Source organism: Lontra canadensis, unplaced genomic scaffold, assembly GCF_010015895.1.
Source record: "Lontra canadensis isolate GAN:19392208 unplaced genomic scaffold, GSC_riverotter_1.0 scaffold11, whole genome shotgun sequence".
Taxonomy (NCBI): domain Eukaryota; kingdom Metazoa; phylum Chordata; class Mammalia; order Carnivora; family Mustelidae; genus Lontra; species Lontra canadensis.
The window spans coordinates 24,958,511-24,985,770 of record NW_022631005.1 but is presented as its reverse complement, the minus strand read 5'-3'; the positions used below and the strand labels follow the sequence as shown (position 1 = coordinate 24,985,770).

At 40.7% G+C, this 27,260-nt stretch overlaps 1 protein-coding gene across 1 annotated transcript in view; it reads left to right on the top strand.

Annotated features, from left to right (window-relative positions):
• The window catches only part of ACMSD (aminocarboxymuconate semialdehyde decarboxylase), an 83,392-nt gene that overhangs the window by 26,182 nt on the left and 29,950 nt on the right, over positions 1–27,260 (top strand). Inside the window, exons 4-8 of the mRNA XM_032856180.1 lie at positions 5,202–5,251; positions 12,804–13,040; positions 18,148–18,241; positions 21,292–21,387; positions 22,562–22,734. Of these exons, the coding sequence (XP_032712071.1) occupies positions 5,202–5,251; positions 12,804–13,040; positions 18,148–18,241; positions 21,292–21,387; positions 22,562–22,734 (650 nt within the window). The remainder of the gene's footprint in view (positions 1–5,201; positions 5,252–12,803; positions 13,041–18,147; positions 18,242–21,291; positions 21,388–22,561; positions 22,735–27,260) is intronic.

The window sequence follows — 27,260 nt, the reverse complement described above, 5'->3', positions numbered from 1 at the left end:
GCAACCTCTTGCTAGACACGACTTCAAAGGCAAGGGAAACAAAAGCAAAAATGAACTATTGAGATTTCATCAAGATAAAAAGCTTTTGCACAGAAAAGAAACAGTTGACAAAACTAAAAGACAAACTGCAGAATGGGAGAAGATATTTGCAAGTGTCTTATCAAACTCAACACCCCAAAAAACAAAAAATCAATCAAAATATGGGCAGAAGTCAGGGTGCCTGGGTGGCTCAGTTGGTTAAGTCTGCTTTTGGCTCGGGTCATTATCCCCGGGGTGCTGGGATTGAGCCCCACATCAGGCTCCCTGCTCACCAGAGCCTCTATTTTTCCCTCTCCTTATGCCCCTCCCCACACTTTTGCACACTCTCTCCCTCTCTCTCAAATAGATAAATAAAATCTTTTTTAAAAATTAAGAAATGGGAAGAAGACATGAACAGACATTTCTCCAAAGAAAACATACAAATGGCTAACAGACACATGAAAAAATGCTAAATATCACTCAGCATCAGGGAAATAGAAATGAAAACCACAATGAGGTATCACCCTACACCAGTCAAAACGGCTAAAGTTAACAAATCAGGAAATAACAGATGTTGGTGAGGATGTGCTAAAAGGGGAACACTCTTACACTGTTCATGGGAATGCAATCTGGTGCAGCCACTCTGGAAAACAGTTTGGAGTTTCCTCAAAAAGTTAAAAATAGAGCTACCCTATGACCCAGCAATTGCACTACTAGATATTTATCCAAAGGACACAAACATAATGATTTAAAGGGGCACCTGCACCTCAATGTTTATAGCAGCAATGTCCACAGCAGCCAAAATATGGAAAGAACCCAGATGTCTATCCACTGATGAATCAAGAAAAAAGATGTGGTATGTATATATATACAATGGAATATTACTCAGCAATCAAAAAAATGAAATTTTACCATTTGCAGCAACATAGATGGAACTAGAGGATATTATCCCAACTGAAATAAGTCAATCAGAGAAAAACAATGATCATATGATTTCATTCACACATGGAATTTAAGTAACAAAACAGAGGACCATAGGAGAAGGGAGGGAAAAATAAAATAAGATGAAATCAGAGAGGGAGACACACTATAAGAGACTCTGATCTCTAGGAAACTGAGGGTTGCTGGAGGAGAGGTGGGTGGGAAATGGGGTAACTGGGTGATGGGCATTAAGGAGGGCACTTGATATAATGAACACTGGGTGTTATATGCAACTGATGAATCACTAAACTCTACCTCTGAAACTAATAATACACCATATGTTAATTAATTGAATTTGAGTGAAATAAAATTAAAATTTTAAAAAGAAAAAATAAATAAATGTGAAGTTTGAGCAAGGACTCATTGTTTCAAGGAGAAAACTATAGAAATGAGATTCAGATGGCTGTTGTGAGAATCACAGCTTATGACTGCAGTTTAGATGAAGTGTGTCTCCTTCGGGTTTCGTTTTGTGTTTCATTCCATGGCTATCCTTGAGAGAATTGTCATGACTAACCCTGGCTGAACACTTACTTCGCACCAGGTACTGTTCTCAGTACCTACCATGTATTAACTCACTTAATCCCCATAACAACCCTAGGAGATAGTATCTACTATTATGCCTATTTTATAGAAAAAGAAAGTGAGGGACAGAGATTAAGCAAATTGCCCAAGATCACACAGCTTGCAGGGGGCAGAAACAGGATTCAAACCCAGGCAGTCTGACACCCCAGGGGCTTAACAACAATATCCTACCACCTCTGTGGAGGTAAGAAAATAAAATGATGAAATGCCCAGCATAGAAGATTTCAGCAATCCATGCCATCTTCATGGGGAGGAAAATGTAACCAGCAGACCCTGGGTCATTTCACCACAAGATCCAACATGGAGCTGAGAAAGACCAAAATACTAAGATAACAACAAGATGATACATCTGTGTTCCCAAGTCCTCAACTAAGTTGAGTTCCTCTTGAAGCTGGTTCTGGGATCAACCCAGGAAGGTCAGGACTAGAGAGGGATCTAGGCCTGGTAAGGGCTGGAGTGGGAGCTCAGTCCTCTCTGCATGAAGGACGCTAAGAGGCCCCAGTGGAGTCTGAGGGATGTGAGCAAATACCTGCTCACACCTCATCCTCTCTCAGCATCTCTGAAGGCAGGTATTATTGTACCTACTTACAACAGAAACTGTGGAAAGGGCCTGCAATAGGACCCATTGTACCTACTAAGGGAGGCAAGGAGGTTAAGTGATTTGTTCAGGATCACACAGCTAGTAATGGCAGATCTAGGATTGTACCTAGGGCTGTTTCTCTCATTCTACCACAAAATCTCTCCCCAAACCTCTCTCAGGATAAGGATCACCTGGGATGTTTGTTAAAATTCTTTTTCAGGCCCACTCCACTGAATCAGAATGTCCAAAGGAGGGCCTAAACATTTGTGGGTTGTTTTTTTTTATTTTTTTTTATTTGACAGACAGATCACAAGTAGACAGAAAGGCAGGCAGAGAGAGAGAGAGGAGGAAGAGGCAGGCTCCCTGCTGAGCAGAGAGCCCGATGCGGGACTCGATCCCAGGACCCTGAGATCATGACCTGAGCTGAAGGCAGAGGCTTTAACCACTGAGCCACCCAGGCGCCCCTAAACATTTGTTCTTATGACATTCCCCCTCTCCATTTTAATCAAGAGGTAAGTCTGGGGAGTTATGCCATAGGGTTAAAACCCCCATTTTAAAAAAGAGAAGTTCCAAATGGATTAGGCTTCTTTTTTCCCTTTCAGTTCTCAGAGACCAAAGAATATGTATCCAAACCAAGTGATACATAAATAGTGCAATTTTAATCTGAACTATGTGACATGTAATGGCCTGTGAGGTAGAGGGAAGGAAAAATGTTGGATAGGAGCCTCACCCCACCACTTTCAAACCAGTGACCTTACATCTAATCTATAAAATGTAGAAATGAAATAGTGTAATATAGGCAAAAGTATTTAGGTAAAATGTAAAGATTTTATAATTGAAAGGAGCTCATCTATTTTATCCTAATCAATGAGCATAAACATTACAGCAACAATGTTTTAACAGTGCTTTCTAATTAAACACTGCAGTCTCTAGTCCTCACTACATAATGATTAATTCTTTCATTTACTGGGTCTGTTCAACATGGCAGTCATGGCTCTGGACACTAGAGATATGGCATGGACAGTCAGGCTTAAGTAGTGTCTACCTTCATAGTAGAATCCACAGAGTAAACAACTAAACACAGTAATGACAGATTACATAGAAAAGGGAGGAAACAGAACAATGGTGTAGAGAGTGGCTGGAGTTGGGGAAGGACTCTCTGAGGAGGTGACATCCCAATCGACCTAAGGGTGAAAAGGAACCCATCCTGTGATGAGCCAAAGAACATTCCACTCAGTGGAACAGCAGTGCAAAGTTCTGGGGTAGGAAAGCACTCCAAAGAACAGGCAGAGGGCCAACAAAGCACAAGGTGAGCCCTGGGAGAGACTGCGTGGGGCCTTACAGACCACGTTCAAGTCTAGATTTTATTCCAAGTGTGATGAAAAGTCCTTGGAAGTTTGAAGCAAGGAAGTGACTTAATCGGATTTTTAAGCCTTACTCTGACTTCTGAGGAGAGAACAAACTTTAAGAGGACAAGAATGATAGTAGGAGACCAGTTGAGGCTTCTGCAGTGGTCCATGTATGCTGGTGGCTTGGACCAGGTAGTAAAAGGGGTGGGATAGGTGGGCAATGAAAAGAATCAGAGTAACTAACCGGACTTGCCAGTGGATTGGATGTAGCTACAAAAGAAAAAAGAGCCAGCTCAGTCTGGCAGCACCTCTCCTGATACCCCAGCTCCTGGAGCTTGAAGACAAAAGATTTTAGGCATCCTGGTTGCTGGATTCTGGCGCCTACCAAAGAGACTCATTCTGTGCATTCCAGACAGTGGGACTCCACCCAGGCTCACTAAGGAGATGAATTAAAAGGGAAGGTGGTTGAGAAGCACTCTCTGTCACACATAACCTAAGATGAAAAGCTCTGAAAGAATTGATGGAAAAATGTCTTGCTTAAATAAAACTTCACAGGGAGAGGAGGGTAGAAATATCCCTTTACAAATGGGGCCTCTTAGTCTTTTCTTGAATGAGCTCATTTTTTTTTTTAATTTTTAAAATTTATTTTCAGTGTAACAGTATTCATTGTTTTTGCACCACACCCAGTGCTCCATGCAATCCGTGCCCTCTCCATTACCCACCACCTGGTTCCCCCAACCTCCCACCCCCCGCCCCTTCAAAACCCTCAGATTGTTTTTCAGAGTCCATAGTCTCTCATGGTTCACCTCCCCTTACAATTTCCCTCAACTCCCTTCTCCTCTCCAACTCCCCTTGTCCTCCATGCTATTTGCTATGCTCCACAAATATGTGAAACCATATGATAATTGACTCTCTGCTTGATTTATTTCACTCAGCATAATCTCTTCCAGTCCCATCCATGTTGATACAAAAGTTGGGTATTCATCCTTTCTGATGGAGACATAATACTCTATAGTGTATATGGACCACATCTTCCTTACCCATTCGTCCGTTGAAGGGCATCTTGGTTCTTTCCACAGTTTGGCGACCGTGGCCATTGCTGCTATAAACATTGGGGTACAGATTAATTCGCTACATCTGTATCTTTGGGGTAAATACCCAGTAGTGCAATTGCAGGGTCATAGGGAAGCTCTATTTTTAATTTCTTGAGGAATCTCCACACTGTTCTCCAAAGTGGCTGCACCAACTTGCATTCCCACCAACAGTGTAAGAGGGTTCCCCTTTCTCCACATCCCCTCCAACACATGTTGTTTCCTGTCTTGCTAATTTTGGCCATTCTAACTGGTGTAAGGTGGTATCTCAATGTGGTTTTAATTTGAATCTCCCTGATGGCTAGTGATGATGAACATTTTTTCATGTGTCTGATAGCCATTTTTATGTCTTCATTGGAGAAGTGTCTGTTCATATCTTCTGCCCTGAATGAGCTCATTTTTGCCCAGCATTTACTCTTCCCCCTAGACCTAGAACTGTAGGATAAGGGAAGCCTGGGACAGAGAGCCTCTCAGGGGGATAGGGAGGAGAAGCAGGGGAGGGGAGGGTGGGATGGAGACATGCTGGGCCATGGCAAATGCAGGAGGAATGCCTGGACTATTCTTCTCATCACCTTTGCCTTTCTTTGTGTCTGTGTCTAGGAGTGACTGTGCAAGCCCTTTCCACAGTTCCTGTCATGTTTAGTTACTGGGTAAGTGTGAAAACTTAAATGGTCTCATTGGTTGGTGAAGGCTCATGTTCAGCTCACTAGTGAGTGGACAGATGCCTCAAGTCTTGACATTATCCCCCCCCAACTCTCCTCCCCTTTAGAGATCACCAGGGATCCCCAGTTTTGCATACTGCAGTGTCCCTTCCCAGGCATTCTTCCTAGTCATGTTCTTGCTCTAGACCCGCACAGTCCAGAACAGTAGCCAGGAGCCACAGGTCAACGTGTGACTCGCATTACATTTCCACTGAACAGGGTACTTCTAGACTCAACCTGAATTCCTTCAGAACTTACCTGTCTCATGATTCATTCTTGCAGTGCCTTCCTCAGTCACTGACAAGCCAGTTTATTCTGAGATGATAATGGCCAAAAAGTGAGAACAATAATAATGGCTTGATATGCTGGCTCTCTGGGGGAAATACACAATTCAAAATGGGATTGCTGCACTTGGATGCCTCTCCCCAACAGATTAAATCTCTAGCACTGAGCTTCAGGCATGATCACAGGCTGTGGGAGGTCACAGCTGGGGATGCACTAAGTATCTGCTCAAGCAAGTGAATATTCATTCGTGTGGTGATTTAAGGAGTAATGGAAATATCACCTGCTCACGCGGACTTTCCCCACCCATGCTCATATTCCACTATTAATGCTTTATTTAGTCTTTAGCTGTTCCTGCGATTAGATTCATTTTTTAATTTTCTTTTATTTTTTATTTTTGAGAGAGAGAAAGAGAGAGAGAAAGTGCAAAGAGTGGGGAGGAGCAGGGGGAAAGGGAGAAAGAATCCCAAGCAGACTCCCCACTGAGTGCAGAGGCCAAGGATGGTTCCATCTCATGATGTTGAGATCATGACCTGAGCTGAAATCAAGACTTGGGAGCTTAACAAACTGAGTTACCCAGGCACTTCTAGACTCAATTGTTTTTTTAATAAAAAAAAACTCTAAGACTTCAATATGTGAAAATTTATCAAAGTGTCTACTATTTTGACCGAACAGCTGGAATTTCTGGAAAGTACCAAATGCCTGCCAGTGGAGGTAGGATGAAGTTAAAAGGAAAGAAACAGTAAGGAAAGGAGAGTTAGGAGGGGCAAGATGGCAGAGAAGTAGGAGAACCCTATTTCAACCCATCCTGAAGTGAGCTAAATATCTACCAGAACACTCTGAACACCCATGAAATCAGCCTGAGATGTAAGATTATACACTTCTGGATCTCTATGGGGGCAGGAAATCATCAGTGGAGAGGTAAAATGGAGGGGAATGCTCAGAATGATATCGAAGGATAAACAGAAGGGGGAAGGAGCCACCAGAAGCGACTCACTGGAAAGTAATAACCCAGTACGAAATTACCCTGTGCTTGGGGACCAGCATTAACCTGGAGTCTGCTTAAAAGCACTCAAAAAGAGCAAAATTTCTTAAAGGGCAACTGTGGAATTGGGTAGCCATGGGCACAGTCCTAACCCATGGACCCAGGATGGCCAGTGCCTCTGACCACCCACGCCAGAGAGAGTGCAGCACAGCCCCCAGTCCATGATCCCTGAGCCTCTGGCTTTCCGATGCTTGTGCCACTGCTTGGCTGGGCGCACTCCCACCCGCACGTGAGAGAGCCTGGTGTGGGACCCAGCCAACAGTCTCTAGGTCCGCAGCCTTCCACCACCTGCCTGTGGGAAGTTGCAGTGTTCATCGGAGTTTGCAGAGGGGGAGTCTGTGTGTTCTGGGTGATCCAGGGGGGAGCAGACTGAGGCTTCTCTCTGAGATCAAGCACTATGTGTGGACAGTTTACTTTTTGCACTAGCCCTCTGAAAAGCCGCAAAAAGCTGCCCAAGAACAAAAACCTCAAGACAAAAACCTGAAAAACCCAGTTTCCCCATAGCCCAGCCACTTGATAGGGGACAGGGTGACTCAGCCAAAGCAAGACCCACTGAAAAACAACGCAGCATGCCCCTCCGCCAGAAGACAAGCTAAAAGAACAAGAGGACAATAACCACAGGGTCCCCATAAAACTGTAAAACCCCAATATCAGGGGAAAACAGTATATTAAGTCTCCGGTATTGCCCCCAAACCTGTATATTTCATTGATACAACTTTTCTTTTTAATTAGTTCTCACGGTTCATCGTATTTTTTTAACCTACTCACCATTACAACTAGATATTTAATACTACATATTGCATAATAACTTTTGTTTTTACATAATAACTTTTTTCTTAACATAATAACTTTTTAACTTGAGCTTTTTTCATATATATACCTGGCGGGTTTTTTTTTTTCTAAATATAAATAGATATAAGCTTCAAGGTAATCCTTTTTCCCTATTTGATACTACCCCTATATATAAGACAGTTTTAATTTCCCTGTATCTCTGGGAAGTTGAGTCCTTTAACAAAGATAACAAGATACACCCACATCAAGGGTTTATAACCACCTTCCCATCTTACTCTTCTGTCAGTGTTTCTGTGCACTTGTTTTTGCTTTTGCACTGTATAAATTTATTCTTGTGGTTCATTTTGGGTGGGTTTTTCTTTTTCTTTTTTTTTTTTCTTTCTTGTCTCTTACTTTTGTCAGTCTTCTTGTTTCTTCGTTTTTGGTTTATATGCCTTATAAACCTTACTTTTGGAACTCATTTTGGCTGGGTTTTTTTTTTCCTTTTTCTCTTTCTTTTTTCCTTTTTTTCTTTCTTTTTGGTGATGACCTCCCATTGTTCCAAAACTTTCCAAGGGACACCTTGACTGTATCATGTTGATATATTCAGCTATACATCGCCTCAACCACCTCTCACAAAAATGACTAGGAAGAGGAACACCCAACAGAGGAAAAATTCAGAGACTTTGACCTCTGCCACAGAACTACTGGATATGGACATAAACAATATGTTGGAAATGGAATCTAGGGTAAAAATTGTCCAGGCAATGGCTAGGTTGGAGAAGACCATTAGTGGCAACATAGAATCTCAAAGGGGGAAGTGAAAGCCAACCTAGCAGAAGTTTAAAATGCTATCAAAGAGATCCAATCTAATCTAAATACTTTAACAGCTAGGGTAACCAAGGCAGAAGATCAGATTAGTGATCTTCTAGAAGATCAGTGATCTTCTAGAAGACAGAAGATAGAAAAGCAGGATCAGGAGGAGGCCTGGACCAAACAACTTAAAAGCTGTGAAAACAGAATTAGGGAAATAAGTAACACAACAAAACGTTCCAATGTCAGAATTATTGGGATCCCTGAGGGGGTGGAGAAAGAGAAGACTAGAAGATATAGTTGAACAAATACTGGATGAAAATTTCCCTATTCTGGGGAATGGAACAAGTGTGTGTGTCCTAGAGACAGAGAGGACACCCCCCAAGATCAACGAGTCTAAAAAGACCTCCAGACACTTAATTGTGAGATTCACAAATCATAAATTCAGACAGGAGGTCTTAAGGGCAGCTGGGGAAGAGATTCCTTACGTACAGAGGAAGAACCATCAGAATAACGTCAGATCTGTCTACAGAAACCTGGCAATCCAGAAAGGGTTGGCAAGACATATTCAGGGCACTAAATGAGAAGAATATTCAGCCAAGAATACTTTATCCACCAAGGCTGACATTCAAAATGGAAGGAGAAATAAAGAGCTTCCACAACTGGCAAGGTCTAAAACATTATGTGACCACCAAGCCAGCAGTGTAAGAAATACTAAGGGGTAGTTCTATAAAAGAAGAAAGAACCCAAGAGTGGACAGAACAGAAAGTTACAGAGACAATGTATAGAAATAAGGACTTCACAGGCAACATGATGTCAATAAAAACTTATCTTTCAATAATCATTCTCAATGTGAACAGCATAAATGCTCCCATAAAAAGGCATAGGGTAGCAGACTGAATAAAACAACAGGACCCATCCATATGCTGTCTCCAAGATACATATTTTTAAACCTAAACATACATCCAGACTGAAAGTGAAGGGATGGAGAACCATCTTTCATGGCAATGGGCCTCAAAAGAAAGCTGGGGTAGTGATTCTCATATCACATAAATTAGATTTTTAGCTAAAGACTGTAGTCAGAGATACAGAAGGACATTACATCATTCTTTTTATTTATTTATTTATTTGATAGAGACACAGCGAGAGAGGGAACACAAGCAAGAGGGGTGAGAGAGGGAGAAGCAGGCCTCCCACAGAGCAGGGAACCCAATGTGGGGCTCGATCCCAGGACCCAGGGACCATGCCCTGAGCCAAAGGCAGATGCCCAACGACTGAGCCACCAAGAAGATCTAACAATTGTAAATATTTATATCCCCAATATGGGAACAGTCAACTACATAAGACAACTGTTAAACAAAATAAACAGTCATATTGATATGAATACATTAATTGTAGGGGATCTTAACATGCCACTCTCAGCAATAGACAGATCATCTAAGCAGAAAATCAACAAAGAAACAAGAGCTTTGATTGACACATTGGACCAGATGGACCTCATAGATATATACAGAACATTCCACCCTAAAGCAACAGAATAGTCATTCTTCTCGAGCACACACGGAACTTTCTCCAGAATAGATCACATACTGGGTCACAAATCAGGGTTCAACCAATACCAAAAGATTGAGATTATCCCCTGCATATTCTCAGACCACAATGCTTTGAAACTGGAACTCAACCACAAGAAAAAGTTTAGAAGAAATTCAAACACTTGGAAGCTAAGACCACCTTGCTTAAGAATGTTTGGATCAGCCAGTAAATCAAAGAAGAACTTAAACAATTCATGGAAACCAATAAGAATGAAGACACTTCGGTCCAAAACCTATGGTTATGGCAAAGGTGGTCCTAAGGGGAAATACATAGCCATCCAAACCTCACTCAAAAAAGCTGAAATATCCCGAATACACCAACTCTCTTTACACCTTAAAGATCTGGGAAATTAGCAATAAATTAAGCCAACCCCATGCACAAGAAGGGATTAGTTAAGATTAGAGCAGAGATCAATGAGTTAGAAACTAGAGATACAGTAGAACACATCAACAAAACTAGAAGTTGGGTCTTTGAAAGAATTAATAAGATCAATAAACCACTGGCCAAACTAATCCAAAAGAAAAGAGAGAGGAACCAAATTAATAAAATTATGAATGAAGGGGGAGGGATCACAACTAACACTAAGGAAATAGAAACAATCATCAGAAATTATTATCAACAATTATATGCCAATAAGTTAAGCAATCTAGAAGAAATGGATACATTCCTGGAAACCTATAAACTACCAAGACTGAAACAGGAAGAAATTGACAACCTGAATTGACCAATATCTAGTAACGAGATTGAAGCAGTGATCAAAAACCTCCCAAAAAGTAAGAGCCCAGGACCTGACAGATTCCCTGGTTAATTCTACCAAACATCCATAGAAGAAATAATACCTATTCTCCTGAAGCTGTTTCAAAAAATAGAAACAGAGGGAAAATTTCCAGACTTTATGAAGCCAGCATTACCTTGATCCCCAAACCAGGCAAAGACCCCATCAAAAAGGAGACTTTCAGACCAATATCCCTGATGAATATGGATGCCAAGATTCACAAGATCCTAGTGAACAGGATCCAAGAGTACATTAAAAAGCTTATCTACCATGACCAGGTGGGATTTATCCCTGGGATGCAACGGTGGTTCAATATTCATAAATCAATCAATGTGGTAGAATAAATCAATAAGAGAAGAGAGAAGAACCACATGGTCCTCTCAATTGATGCAGAGAAAGAATTTGACAAAACACAGCACCCTGTTTCTGATTAAAATGCTTCAAGGTATAGGGATAGAGGGAACATTCCTCAATTTCATCAACTCTTATCTATGAAAAACCCACAGTGAGTATCAATCCTCAATGGGAAAAAGCTGACAGCCTTCCCTTTGAGATCAGGAACACAACAAAGATGCCCACTCTCAATACTCTTGTTCAACATAGTATTAGGAGTCCTAGCAACAGCAAACAGACAACAAAGAGAAATAAAAGGTATTCAAACTGGCAATTTGAATTCAAATTGGTACAATTAAAAACAAATTGTTATAATTGTTACCACAATTGCCAAGAGGTAAAGGATCTGTACCTGAGGAACTACAGAACACTCATGAAAGAAATTGAAGAAAACACAAAAAGATGGAAAAGCATCCCATATTCACGTATTGGAAGAATAAACACTGTTAAAATGTCTACACTGCCCAGAGCAATCTATATTTTCAATGCCATCCTGATCAAAATTCCACTGGCATTCTTCAAAGTGCTGGAACAACAATCTTAAAATTTGTATGGAAACTGAAAAGACCCTGAATCTCTAAGAAAATGTTGAAAAATAAAAACAAAGCTGGGGGCATCATGTTGCCTGATTTCAAGCTTTACTGCAAAGCTATGATCATCGGGGCGCCTGGGTGGCTCAGTGGGTTAAAGTCTCTGCTTTCAGCTTGGGATCAAGCCCCGCATCGGGCTCTCTGCTTAGCGGGGAGTCTGCTTCCCCCCCCCCTCTCTCTGCCTGCCTCTCTGCCTACTTGTGATCTGTCAAATAAATAAATAAAATCTTTAAAAAAAAAAAGCTGTGATCACCAAGACAGTATGGTACTGGCACAAAAACAGACACATAGACCAAAGGAACAGAATAGAAAGTCCATATATGGACCCTCAACTCTATGGTCAAATAATCTTTGACAAAGCAGGGAAAAATATCCAGTGGAAACAAGACAGTCTCTTCAATAAATGGTGCTGGGAAAATTGGACATCTATGTATAGAAGAATGAAACTCGACCATTCTCTCACACCATACACAAAGATAAACTCGAAAGGGATGAAAGACCTCAAAGTGAGGCAGGAATCTATTTAAATCCTAGAGGAGAACATGGGCAGTAACCTCTTTGACATCGGTCACAGCAACTTCTTTCAAGACAAGTCTCCAAAAACAAAGAAAACAAAAGCGAAAATGAACGTTTGGGACTTCATCAAGATAAAAAGCTTCTGCACAGCAAAGGAAACAATCAACAAAACAAAAAGGCAACCCACAGAATGGAAGAAGATACAAATGACACTACAAAGGGTTGATATCCAAGATCTATAAAGAACTCCTCAAACCCAACACACATGAAACAGATAATCATGTCAAAAAATGGGCAGAAGACATGAACAGACACTTCTCCAAAGAAGACATACAAATGTTTAAGACACATGAAAAAATGTTCATCATCACTAGCCATCAGCCTTGCTGACCCCCTGGGTGTCCGGGGATGGGTGGGAGGGTGTGGTCCACCCTCCTTCCACTCTACTATAGGATGACTGGCCCAGTAATTGTGTCCATCCCTTCTGATTATTACTTCCATTTTTCTAATTAATCAGCAATACACTAGCAGTTTTCTTTACTTTTGCAGTGATTGGCTTTTGGTCTCCTGCAGTCAGGGGCCATTTCAATCTGTGCCCCAGCTTGCTGAGGAGTAAAAGCAATGGACAGTGACAAATGATTCAGCCCAGGTGGTGTTGTTAGAGTAAATATCTAAAGAAGTAGGTTATGAATGATATGATCTTCCCTTACCTGTCTCCACCAGGCCAAACCTCAGGACACTCTAGATCTGTGCCAGCTTTTAAACAATGACTTGGCTGCCACTGTTGCGAACCACCCCAAGAGGTTTGTGGGCCTGGGCACATTGCCCATGCAGGCCCCTGAGCTTGCTGTTAAGGAGATGGAGCGCTGCGTAAAGGAGCTGGGCTTTCCCGGGGTCCAGATCGGCTCCCACATCAACGAGTGGGACCTGAACGCGCCGGAACTCTTCCCTGTCTATGCCGTGAGTATGCGGGGATACCTCAGCCAGCATGCGGTGGAGCCAGCATGGTGCTGGGTGCTGGAGAGCAGAATAGGAATATGTCACCTCCCTGGCAGGGAGGAAGAAAGATGCCTGATGACATGCTGCATATAGCAGGAAATATGGAAAGAGTTCTCCAAAAGGAGGGGCAATACCCTAGAAGAGAGACAGGTGGAAATGTTTCACAGGCCAGCCTGGAGTTAGCCAGGGAAATCTCTCTTCCTTTCCATCCCCCATGCTCCTTTTCTACCCTTTCATTTGGACGCTGAAATATTACCCTCATCCCAGCCATAGTACAAAAGGCCATATTAGTGACACGCAAAGAAAAAAAAAGTATTTATTTTGCTTTAGAAAAAAAATACTTATCTTTCAAAATCATGAAGTTGTTTTCCAGGTGCCTGAGTGGCTCGGTCAGTTAAACACCTGCCTTCAGCTTAGGGCATGATCCCAGAGTCCTGGAATCCAGTCCCCCATCAGGCTTAAGCGGGGAGTCTGCCTTTCCCTCTCTCTCTCCATCTGCTTCTCCCCCAGCTCATCCTCTCTCTTGTTCTCTCTCTCAAATGAATACATAAAATATTTTTTAAAAAATTATGAAGGGATTTTGAAGAAATTCTGGAAAATACAGAAAAGCATAAAAAGGAAAACAAAAATAACTCATAATCCCACTACCCAAAGATAATCACTGTTATTATATATTTATTTTGTTTGCATGTTTCTGCATATATCTATATTTTAAAGAAATCTGAATTCTATTATACATGTGATTTCATATCCTAATGAAGAATTTCTAATCTAAATGAAAATTCTCTTAATGCATGAATTTTAAATAACTGCCTAATATTCCAATATATGGATATGTTTTGATTTATTTAACCAGTCCTCAATTAATATACTCTTTATGCCATATATTTTGAAAATGTATAATTAAAACATGTAACAAAAACAATGCCATCAAAATATTTGGTGAAACTAGCTGGTGAGTATATGAAAGTTCATGGTACCATTGTTTACAACTTTCTACATTTGAAATATTGCTTTATAGAGTCTATTTTCAGGAATTCAGTGCCATTTTCACCTTCCAAGTATCCAAATTAAGTGTCCACAGTCCCATGGTCCTCTCCACCAGTCCTCCTCTGCCCTTCTGTTCTTTCTGCAACTAAGCATGCTTTTCTTCGTATCAGGAATCAAGATGCATAATTCTACATTCAATTGCATTTTTTATTTCTTTCTATATTTCTAGAATGATAGTAGTATTGCTTTCTATTATTTTCATTGTAAATGCAAAATCTTCAATAGTGAATTAAATAGATGTTGGTGGGGATACCTGGGTGGCTCAGTCAGTTAAGCGTCTGCCTTCAGATCATGATCCCTGGATCTTGGGATCAAGTCCCACATTGGGCTCTCTGCTTAGGGGGGACTGCTTCTCCCTCTGCCTGCCTTTCTGCCTGCTTATGCTCTCTCTCTCTCTCTCTCTCTCACTGACAAATAATTAAACAAAATCTTCAAAAATAATTTTAGAGGCACCTGGGTGGCTCAGTGGGTTAAGCTTCTGCCTTCGGCTCAGGTCATGATCTCAGGGTCCTGGGCTCGAGCCCCGTATTGGGCTCTTGGCTTGGCGGGGAGCCTGCTTCCCCTTTTCTCTCTGCCTGCCTCTCTGCCTACTTGTGATCTCTCTCTCTCTGTCAAATAAATAAATAAAATCTTAAAAAAAAATTTAAAAAAATAATAAATAAATAGATGTGGGTGTACTGCCCAGCACTATAACCACAGATCATTTATTTGTGTTTATTGAGCTCAGCCTACATGCAAAAATGTTTCCATGTTGGGCACCTGGGTGGCTCAGTTTGTTAGGCAACTGCCTTTGGCTCAGGTCATGATCCTGGCGTCCCAGGCTCAGCAGGGAGTCTGCTTCTTCCTCTCCCCTTTCATGCTCTCTCTCACTCTCGCTCAAATAAATAAATAGAATCTTTTAAAAACAATGTTTCCATGTTTATATCTATGGACAATGCCCACCAGTTAGGGTGTTACCTGTTAAATTGCCTCCCAATAACCTGAAAGATTTAATGTTCCTCTAAATATTGAACTCCCTGAAGCATATTGGCTGCTGGGACTGAGGTGAAGCAGTGAATGTTTTCTAGAAACTCTAATGGGCTTTGAAAGAGAATTTATTTAATTGTGCATCCAAGTTGTTTCAGCACAATGTGAGCAAGCCTTCAGCTGCAAATCATTTTATTATTCACTGGGATTGGGTTTATGAATTACTAAGGAGCTCAAAAAGCAAGAGCAGTCAGTTGTGGTCCAAATGGATATTTTCATTTGTATGACTCGCTCAACCAATCACTCATTCTAAATAGGCTGTTTTGGGGGCTGCTGATCTCTCAGGGAATTCAGGAGAGTATCCTGACCCCAGCAGATCTGTGATATCCTGGGGCTGGCAGCACATTCATTCGGCTAGCAAGACTTGACAGCCTCACTAGTCGCTAGCTTGCATCAATAACATGGCTAAAACAAATGACAGGAGTTATCATGAATCAAGTTGGCTTTGTCATTTCAAGGGAGCCTGGACCTCCAACGTGTCTAGCCATCTCCTTTATTTCCTAGACCTCCCTCGTTAGTGAGTGAACCCAACCATACATGCTCATGTCAGTTTTCAGGCACAAAAATGTCCTTATTACAAGTATGAGACACACAGACTAGCAGTGGCAGACTGCCTGCCTCTACCATGTATCAGACACAAGACCTGAGTAATTTACCTAGCCTCTAACTGCCTTAGTGTCTTTCTCTGTAAAATAAGAGTAATAAAAATGCTCATCTCAGAAAGTATTATGCTAAGTGAAACAAGTCAGAGACAAATAAATACCATATGATTTCACTTATATGTGGGATCTAAAAGAAAAATAAACAAAGACAGTGATATACCCAATGGACACAGAGAGCAAACCAGTGGCTACCAAGGGGATGGGCAAAATGAATAAAGCGGAGGGGGGGGGGGATACTTGCCTTCCAGATATGAAATACGTAAGTCACAAAGATGAACGGTCCGGCATAGGGAATAAAATCAATACCGTAATGGTGCTGTATGGTGACAGATGGCAGCTTCCCTTGTGTAAGCACAGCATAAGGTAGAGTTGTCAAATCACCATGCTGTACACCTGAAAGTAATGGAACATTGTATATTATGTATATATATTATGTATATTTATATATATTTCAATTTTTAAAAGTGCTCATCTTATAAGGGATTAAACTAGTCAACAATTATAAAATTCTTATAACAGCTTTGGCATATGGTAAGTTCTCTGTTAACATGAGTTATCACAATTTTGAGAGTTTAGGTGACTTCTTTTTGTGTTCTCTACATACAGAAGGTATCAAGAGTATTTACTAATTTGAATTGAAGAGAAATGCACCATCACAGGTGCATAGAATAACATTTTATCCTAATAAGGAGTCAAATCCCACTGAGATACCATGATTTTGTGCCTTTGTCAACTCCAACCCATCCCAAGAAGTTAACTCTGCCTGCATCCATTATCAGAAACTAATTACCTCCTCTCCCTTCTGTCCCCAGAACCTAATGAAATTAGAAGTCCCTTCTCCAATCTACCCTTTGTCTGCCGCTTCCAGAATCTCTTGTTCTCCCATAATTGCATCTCCATTTTTAAAATGCATATGTCCAGGGGACAGCTGGATGCCTCAGTCAGTTAAGCACCGGGGTCTTGATTTTGGCTCAGGTCATGATCTTACGGTTGTGAGATCAATTCCTGCATTGGGCTCAATTGTCTCTCTCCTTCTGCCTTCCTCCACCCTCTCCACTGCTCCCCCACTCTGCCAACTAGCACACCTCTCTCTCTTCTTTAAAAAAATAAATGAAATTTAAAACTAAAACTAAATAAAAATGTTTATGTCCAGAACTTATGTTGCATCACCCTATTTAACCCACATATTTTTTTTAAGATTTTATTCATTTATTTGACAGATAGAGATCATAAGTAGGCAGACAGGCAGGCAGAGAGAGAGGAGGAAGCAGGCTCCCTGCCGAGCAGAGAGCCTGATGCGGGGCTCGATCCCAGAACCCTGAGATCATGACCTGAGCCGAAGGCAGAGGCTTAATCCACTGAGCCACCCAGGTGCCCCAACCCACATATTTATATGTAAAGGTAGAATGAATCACTCCAACACCTCAATATATTTAGGTAAGAAATGAGTTAAGGAAAATTGGTTTTGAATCTTGTTAAGCACTCATACTCAATGCCCACTGAGGGAACTTTTTCAAATTAAATATTTTGTTGAATAAAAGTCATTCCATCCAGATAGGATTTCCAGTTCCCAGAAGGACCTGGAATAGGTTTGCCCATGACATTCATCGCAGTACCTGCAGGGCTGGAACTGAGAGCTCTTGACTTCCTGAAGGCATCTCATTCGCAACAGACTGTTCAGGGACTCAGCTGGGCTCCTGAGGCTTTGTGAGTACCTGTAGACCCCCAGAAACTCCCAGCCATTGTTGGGCTCTGTGTGACCAATGGCTTGGGTCAGGCCAGCCTGCTCCAGTCTAGTCACGGGCCTCTGGCCCCCACCTATCGCTTCTTCACTTTCACATCCTCAGGTTTCCAAGCGGGAGAAACAAGGGAACACTCTAGCCCTGACTCTAAGTGTACAATCTGAACAGTCCTCCTGAAAGAATGGATCAAGTAGGAACCAGCAGAGGAAACTTCCCCTGCATTTGAGGTGTGGGATCAGTCCTTGAGCATTTTGCTCTCAACTACAACACTTGAATGCTGGATGTTTCCTGTGACTTGTTTTGCCAAAAATATATTATATTCATTGACCTCCATGGTCAATCCACCAACTCCCTTGTTAATTCTAAGAGGCCTTCTTATTTTCTAAGCAGGAGCAGAATTTCTCAATGCTTTTTTTATATAGATTAAGAAACAATTTCAAAAATGCTTTAGCTTATTTATTCACATCAATATAGACCCAGAGAAAAAGTCTCCCTAAAATAGTACCCTATATTTGCTGGTTCATCCAAATAACAGTCCTTCTCTCTCTCTCTCTCTCTCTCTCTCTCTCTCTCATTGCTTCTTTGAAGGAGGCTGTAAAGCTGAACTGTTCCCTATTTGTGCACCCCTGGGACATGCAGATGGATGGACGGATGGCCAAATACTGGCTCCCTTGGCTTGTAGGTTTGTATCAGCTTGGTTCTAAAAAAGAGGATCAAGTTTTTGGTTTTTTCCAATTATTTCTGGAACCCTTCTATGTCAAAAAGAGAAAGTATGAATAATTAACAGGATTACAAGTTACTGAGCTCTGGGATAAATGCTATATACATTACTTCAATATATACATATCCACATAAAACTCTATGAGGATGACGTTATAATAACCGTCTTATAGGGAAGAAACCAAGTCTCTGAGTGGTTAGATAAGTTGTCCAAGTAACACAGTTAATAAGTGAAAATGGAATTTACACAAATTTGTCTGACTCCAAAGCTACCTCACTACACAGACTCCCAAAAAAGCTCCAAAAATAAGTAACCATGCCTGCGTAATAGAATTTTTTAAAGAGCCAACAAGCTCTTGGGCACCTGGTTGGCTCAGTCAGCTAAGTGCCTGCCTTCAGTTCAGTTCATGCTCCCAGGGTCCTGGCACTGTGCCCCACACTGGGCTCTCTGCTCAGCGAGGAGGAGACTGCTTCTCCTTTCCTCCTGCTGCCACTCCCCCTGCTTGGGCATTCTCTCTCTCTCTCTCTCTCTCTCTCTGTCAAATAAAAAATAAAATCTTTAAAAAAAGAAAGAAAGAAAGAAAGAAAAAGAGTATCAGCTCTTAAAATGAGAATGCTGGAGTTAACAAGTAGAAGGTCAACTCCCACCACCCTAGATTGTAGATGACCCAGGCTTTCAGTTTTTCTGTTATCTGTTCCTTTCTGTTGCTCTTTGTTCCTGCTCTATTCATTCATGATTCCACATGAAGGTAAAGGAGAGGATAAGAGGAGAGACCTCTGCTTGGCCTATCCAATCTCCTTATTACTCCTGATAACAGGAAATGGAGACAGGTGGCAGTTCTGTGGTCACAGGTAAAAAGTGCGGCTCATCTACAAATCCAGTAGTGGGTTTCCCAGTTGAACAGCCTTGGATTTTCTTTAGGGAGGCCATTATTCCATTCTCTCCTCAGCCCAGTTAGTACAATCATAGTTAGTTATAACTAATCATAGTTAGTACAAATGATAGTACTTGTATCATTAGTACAGGTAATGATAAAGTAACCAACATGAAGAACTAATGGAGCAGTATATTGGAAGTAAGAAAACTGAATTTCAGTTCCATCTAGGCTCTAGTTTTCTGTATAACCTGTGGCAAATCACTTCACCTTTTCAGGCCCATTTCTCATGTGTAAAGTGGGAGAGCTGGTCTGCACTATCTTTCTGCTCTGGCATTTTGTATCTCTCTGATTGTTTTTGGAGACCAATGTATTTAGTAAGGCAGCTTCCTACCCATCCTCCACCAAATTTTTCAGCAAGAATTAGCAGGAAGAGACAACCTAAAAGGCACCAATGCTGTCCAGCTCCAAAGAAAAGCCATCCTAATTCAGACAACACTTTGACTAGTCCCACAAACTTATTTGTATTACAACTTCCCACATGAAAAACAGAAGAACATGTGCCTAAAGAGACATTTCATCATTCATTTATGCAACATGTATATATTGATCCTTTCCAGCATGCCAGGCCCTGTACAAGGCAATGAGGACATTGACATGGACAAAACCTCTGCCTTTCTGAAGCTAATGTTCTGGTTAGAAGAAAGAGATGACAGAGACACAGTTTATAAACAAACAAACAAAGGCTAATTTCGGAATTCTATTCTGGACACAAAAGTAGTCATCAGCCGATTGGAGGACTCCCAGTAAGGGAGGAACATGATGCAACTGACACTGTAAATATTCCACTTTGGTTCCTGTAAAGAGAATGGATTATGTAACTATGGTCCAAATAATTAATGGAGAGCAGAATCACAGGACAAAAAGGAAGTGACGCTTTCCATCCTCCCGCCTTCAGGAAGCTCTGCCCACAAACCAATGCCAGACAGATATGAATCTGTCACTCTTCCAGAATTCCTACAAGGCCAGGGAGTCAGACCATCTCTGTCCATAGAGCAATGACAGGCTTGGGGAAGGATGAGCATCTGGTAAATCCCCATTTGGCAGTCAGAGAGTAAGTCTTCCCCTGAAGGTACAGGCTTACCTGTGGAGCCCCCAGAGATTTGTTGATAACAGTCTGAAAAGCAGTTGCCTGGAAATGTAACCCAGACTAACTTTGTGGAGGTGAAGGCACTAGGCATGGAACAGATGCTTCTTCGAGGGGCACAAAGCACTTGAAACAACTCATCTTTTTTTTTTTTTAAGATTTTATTTATTTATTTGCCAGAGAGAAAGAGAGCACAAACAGGGGGGAGTGGCAAGCAGAGAGAGAAGCAGATTCCTCAATGAGCAAGAAGCCTGATACAGGACTTGATCCCAGGACCTTGGGATCATGACCTGAGTCAAAGGCAGATGCTTAATCGAATGAGCCACCCAGTCCTCCCAAAACAACTCATTCTAATTCAGTTATTTTCGACCTCACCTCTAAGAAGCAGCAAAGATTTGGCAGGAATTATAATTTTAGTTAATATTTATTGAGAACTAAGTGGCAAGAACAAACACGTTATACAGCTGAAGCACAGGGAAGCAACTAACACTTGTTGAGCACCTCCAATGTGAAGTTCTGGCTAGAACCTTTCCCAACATCATCATTTTCAAGGCTCCAAAATAGTCTTGCAAGATGGGCAACAGACCCATTTCACAGGTGAAGAAGCACAGGCTCAGGAACATTAAATAATTTGTCAAAGGACAGGAAGCAAGAAATTAGAAGAGTTAGGCTTCAACCCAGACTCACTGTACTCTTCTTGCTCCATCATCCACACTGAAGTGGAAGAATCAGGACAAAAGCTCGGTCCTTTGGCTCCTTGACTCTCTTGTCCATTAGATGACTCCACAGGAGTCTAAGTGGCACATAGGAAGCTTCTAGTGGTCTGTTTGCCAAAGTAATGGCTTCTAGACAACCAAGCCAAGCTGGGACAGAGGGACCTCACATTTCTCAGCATTGACAATCACAGCAAGCTGCCATTCCCCCAACCAAGAGAGCTTCTTCTTGCTTGAGATGACAAGCCTTACACCCTGTGACTATTTCCTCTTTTAGGAATGCCAGCAGAGACCACCACTGCCATTTGCTCCATGATCATGGGAGGAGTGTTTGAGAAATTTCCTAAACTGAAAGTGTGTTTTGCACATGGAGGTAAGGCACTGTCTGCGTTACTCAGCTCAATCTACCATAACAAAATACCATAGATTCAGTGGCTTAAACAACAGAACTTCATTTTTACACAGTTCTGGATGCTAGAAGTACAGGATCAAATTGCCTGCAGGATTAGTTTCTGGTGATTCCTATCTTCCTGGATTGTAGAAGTTTACTTTCTTAGTATGCACATGACATATCCTTTTGGATGGGTAGAGAGATAATCCTAAGGAACAGGAGCTGATCTAAGGGAATCAGCCAGTCATGTGGAGTATCTGGGATTTCCCTGGTGTATATAATGGCTCTCTGGCGATACACACTCTGTGTTGAAGGCTGGGGAGGATCTCCTGTACAAGGAAATCTAATCCCAAATCTCACTGTCCCTCTCCTTTCTCCTATCAGATTAAAGTTCCACCTTATAATTTCATTTAACCTTAAATTACCTCCTTAATTACCCTTGTCTCCAAATACAGTTAGATTGGGGGTTAGAGCTTCAACATAAAAATTTTAGAGAGACCCCATAATTCAGTCCATAACATGCCTGCAGCCATCATTCTAGTCATAAAGTATATGATGGTTGGGAACTAAATTCCATTTTTGTGGACAAGGTTAGTTTGGTTGGCATAGTTTTTGTTTAATTTTGCTTTGTTTTGTTTTTGTTTAAATCCCTCTAGTCAGACTATAAGCTCTCCAGTTTGCAATAGTCCCTACCATTCTCTATTATTTACAAATAGGCTTATTTTATTCATTTATATTTCCTACTTGGTCCCTGCAGGTAATTGAGTTTCTGACTCTTGGGCACACACACATACCACAACGACCATTACTTTTGATGGTTGCACGCATGGCAATACATTTTATGGATATGCCATCATTATGTAGATATTTCCCAGTTCATAGGCTGTCTCTGTATTTTGCTATTATAAGCACACTACATTTGAAAACCTTGACCACATATCTTTACACACATGTATTCTTTCTTTAGGATAAATTCCTCAAACATGAATTTATAGATGAGTTCGTATCATTAGTTCTGTCATCTCCCAGCATTTGGGACACAATAAATCCTTTGTAAATACTGGACTACAGTAACTCCTCTTTGTATATACCATGAGGATTGAAAAATAACCTTTTCAACTGACACTTGCCCCTCACTAATGGGTTTTACTTGCAGGAGGTGCTTTCCCTTTCACAGTCGGAAGAATTTCCCATGGATTCAACATGCGCCCAGATCTGTGTGCCCAGGACAATCCAACCAACCCAAAGAAATACCTTGGTTCCTTTTACACAGACTCCTTGGTTCATGATCCTCTGGCACTCAAGCTGTTAACAGATGTCATAGGAAAGGTAAGTTGAGTCTACCACGTGCATGGCATATGGGGAGCAAAGTGTAGGATCAGCAACCAGGTACATGGCCTCTCTCCAAAAAGGGGATGTAAAAAAAGGCATTAGAAGAAAGAAGAGAGACAGTGAGATTTAGGATTAGATTTGCTTGTACAAGAGATCCCTCTCCAGAGCCTCCTTCAACACAGTGTGTATTATCAGAGAACCATTATATACACCCAGGGAGATCCCAGATAATCCACATGGCTAGGTAATTCCCTTATGTCAGCTCTTTTCCTTAAGGTCATCTTTGTAGTCACCCAAAATGATAAGTTGCAATACGGTAAGCAGGAAAAGAGATACCAGTTTTTTGAGTTTTTTTTAATCATTTTTAAAATTTATTTTCAGCATAACAGTATTCATTGTTTTTGTACCACACCCAGTGCTCCATGCAGTCCGTGCCCTCTCTAATACCCACCACCTGGTTCCCCCAACCTCCCACCCCCCCACCTCTTCAAACCCTTCAGATTGTTTTTCAGAGTCCATAGTCTCTCATTGTTCACCTCCTCTTCCAGTTTCCCCCAAATGCCTTCTCCTAACTCCCCATGTCCTCCATGCTATTTGTTATGCTCCACAAATAAGTGAAACCATATGATAATTGACTCTCTCTGCTTGACTTATTTCACTCAGCATAATCTCTTCCAGTCCCATCCATGTTGCTACAAAAGTTGGGTATTCATCCTTTCTGATGGAGGCATATTACTCCATAGTGTATATGGACCACATCTTCCTTATCCATTCATTCGTTGAAGGGCATCTTGGTTCTTTCCATAGTTTGGCATCCGTGGCCATTGCTGCTACCAGTTTTGAAATCAAACTGACTGTGTTAAAATCTTGGCTCTACCTCTTACTAATTGGGTAAATTATGAACCCAACTGTCTTCATCCACTAAATGAAAATTGGAACATTAAAGAAGGAGGAGGGACACCTGGGTGGCTCAGTGGGTTAAAGCCTCTGCCTTTGGCTTAGGTCATGATCCCAGGATTCTGGGATCAAGCCCCACATCGGGCTCTCTGCTCAGCAGGGAGCCTGTTTCCCCCCCTCTCTCTCCTCCTGCCTCTCTGCCTGCTTGTCATCTCTGTCAAATAAATAAATAAAATCTTTAAAAAAAATAAAGGAGGAGGAAATGACACTTGACAGGGAGGCAGGGGAAGATGATAAAGGGTCTGTATACCACCTGAAAGTTTTTTCTGAAATAATACGGTACAGCCTTCATTTTGAAAACAATTCCCTCATTTAGTCCAAAAAGACCAACATGGTATTACTTTAAACTTCACAAGTCTTTCCTTTGTTGTCATGTGCTCATAGATCTCCTTGTTGGTGGCATTTCTACTTTTAAGTATTTTTTGAAAATGCAGACTCTACAAGTTACACAATTTTTAGGGCAAAGTCCAGTTTGAATCATTGAAAAGTCTGAAATATATACTATTTCAATGCCCTCATATTATTTACAAATATCTATAGAAAGTTTCCAAATTTTCTAAGGAAAAAAAAAAAACCTTGAGGATTTCTTTAAAAATGTGAACATATTTAAAGATTTGCAATGTGGTGCTTAGATTGAGAGTAGACTCTAAGGCGTTTAAAATTTGTCTAGCAGAAAAAGAAGTCCATCATTGCACAGCTGCAAGAATTTCTCCATCTCCAGAATGGAGACTTCATCTTACTTTAAAGCTGACTGTTTTTCTGGCTTAAGAAACTCACTAGAATATAAATGTTAAACATTCTGGTTTGGTAATAAATTATATAGTTGAGCTGTGTTTCTGGGTCTTCTAGCTTTTATGTTGTTCCTGCAAAAATGGGTGCTTAGCAGTGGGTTATGAATGTTGATGATTATTGGTTTGGACACTGGAGTGATGGGGAGGAAATCACAAAAAGGAAAAACTGGAAGAGAGACTGTGAGTTCTGGACTTTGAGCAATGGAGAAGAGGGTGTGAGGAAGTGGCGTGGAATTGGCGTGAATTCCATCAAACCTAGTACCCCCGGTATTCTGAGAAATGGTAAAATCAGAAGATAATACCCCTGGCAAATATAACACCCATCTTATGAGGGATACCTACCATTAGCAGTGAGGGATACTACCAGCATCAAACAGAATTCAGGGAAATACATATTGCCAGGGATTCAGAGCAAAAGAGGAAGAACATGGCAAATGCTTTGTGGTAACTAGCAGATGGACTAGTTAGTGAGCTCCTGTGAGCACACCCCTTTTAGAAACACTGAGAGGGCACTTTGCAAAGTTAGTGGTGCTCAGAATCTGCATTCAAATCATGAATGCTTGAGCTATCATAATTTGGGCATCAAAAGCAAATGCAACCTCATTTTATGTGACCTCACTGTATGGTGAATCCAGGACACAGAAGTAATACATATATTAATAGTTTGGATTCTCTCTAAAATATTAATGCTTCTTTGTTCTTGTTATAGCCACATTAACAAATTCTCTCAAAAACAACCCCCAAACGAAAATGGCTGAGGAAAGTCCCAGCATGACACTCAGACAAGACAGAATCATTAGAGGTATAAAAGGGAGGTTTCCTGGAGGGAAAAAATGGAACTGATGTCTTATTTCATGGGTTTGTGAGTTTGAAAGGATGACTACCAGGCATTCAAATTCAACAGATGCATTGATGCTATTTGGAACAAATAAGCAGTATGTACATAGAAAATTAAGCAAATGAAAGAAAAGGAAATAATTAACTCCAAGAAAAAAAAAACACCCATATAAGGGCAGATAATCATTGTACATTACTTGACTCAGCAATGAACAATATTTATAGTCATAATAGTGTAAATACTAAATACTAGTTTAAATGAAAATTCTAATTCAATTGGGAAAATGGAGGAGAGAAGTTGGGGTACCAAAGAAATTCTCAAAGACCATAATGAGAAGTCAGTAAATGCTCTCTAAAGCTAATAAATCAAGAAGAGGAATAAGGTAATTATATAGAACAATAAAGGTAATTATCTGAAGATGCAAGTTAAAATGGTGAAAGTGGCTGAGTTGAAGGATAAGAGTTAGGAACATAGGCACAGGATTGTTTTTAATGAGAAAGACATTTTAGTGATATTTGATTATTTAGCTATGTATAGGCATTACTTTGATAAATAAAAATTTATATAATACCTTAGGAGTAAATAAATTCAAAGAGTATGCAGAGAAAAATAAATAGAATAATAAACATTTAGAGAAAAAAATATATATTTATACCAAAACTATTTATTGAGCCCCTACTATTTCTAAAACACTGAGCTAAATGGGGGACTTAAATTACCAAATCTCTGACAGGTATGAGTTGATATCTCATTGTAGTTTTGATTTGAATTTCCTTGATGATCAGTTTTATTAAGCACTTTTTCATGTGTCTGTTGGCCATCTGGATGTCTTCTTTGGAAAAATGTCTAATCATGTCCTCTGCCCATTTTTTAATTGGATAGTTCATTTTGGGAGTGTTGAGTTTTATAAGTTCTTTGTATATTTTGGATAATAACCTTTATCGGATATGTCATTTGCAAATACCTTCTCCCATTTCATAGGTTACCTTTTAGTTTTGTTGACTGTTTCCTTCACTGTGCAGAAGCAGCTTTTATTTTCTTTTAGAAGCTTATATTTTGATATAGTCCCAGCAGTTTATTTTTCTTTCCTTTACCTTGCCTCAGGAGACATATCTAGAAAAAAGTTGCTATGGAGGGTGAGGGCACCTGGCTGGCTCAGTTGATAAAGCTCTTGATCTTGGGGTCATAAGTCCAAGCCCCACATTGGGCATGGAACCTACTTTAAGAAATTAATTTAATTTAATTTAATTTAATTTAAAAGTTGCTATAGCCAGTATCAAAGAAGTTACTACCTGTGTTCTCTAGGATTTATGTGGTTTCAGGTCTCCCATTTAGGTCTTTAATCCATTTTGAGTTTATTTTTGTGTATGGTGTAAGAAAGTGGTCCAGTTTCATTCTTTTGCATCTTGCTGCCCAGTTTTCCCAACACCGTTTGTTGAGAACTGTCTTTTTCACACTGGATATTCTTTCTTACTTTTTAATCAGCCATATAGTTGTAAGTTCATTTCTGGGTTTTTCTATTCTGTTCCGTCGATCTATGTGTCTACTTTTATGCCAATACCATACTGTTCTGATCACTACACCTTTGCAATATACCTTAAAGTCCAGAAATTGTGAAGCCTCCAGCTTTGCTTCTCTTTTTCAAGGTGGCTTTGGCAATTCAGGATCTTTTGTGATTCCATACAAATCTTAGGATTGTTCGTTCTGGTTCTGTGGAAAATGCTATTGGTAATTTGATAGGGGTTGCATTAAATGTGTAGATTGCTTTGGGAAGTATAGACATTTTAATAATACTTGTTCTTCCAATCCACGAAAAGTGGAAAGACATTGTTGTGTCATCTTCAGTTTCTTTCATCATTGCTCTATAGTTTTCAGAGTACCCATCTTTCACCTTTTTGGTTAGGTCTATTCCTAGGTATCTTATTGTTTGGGGTACA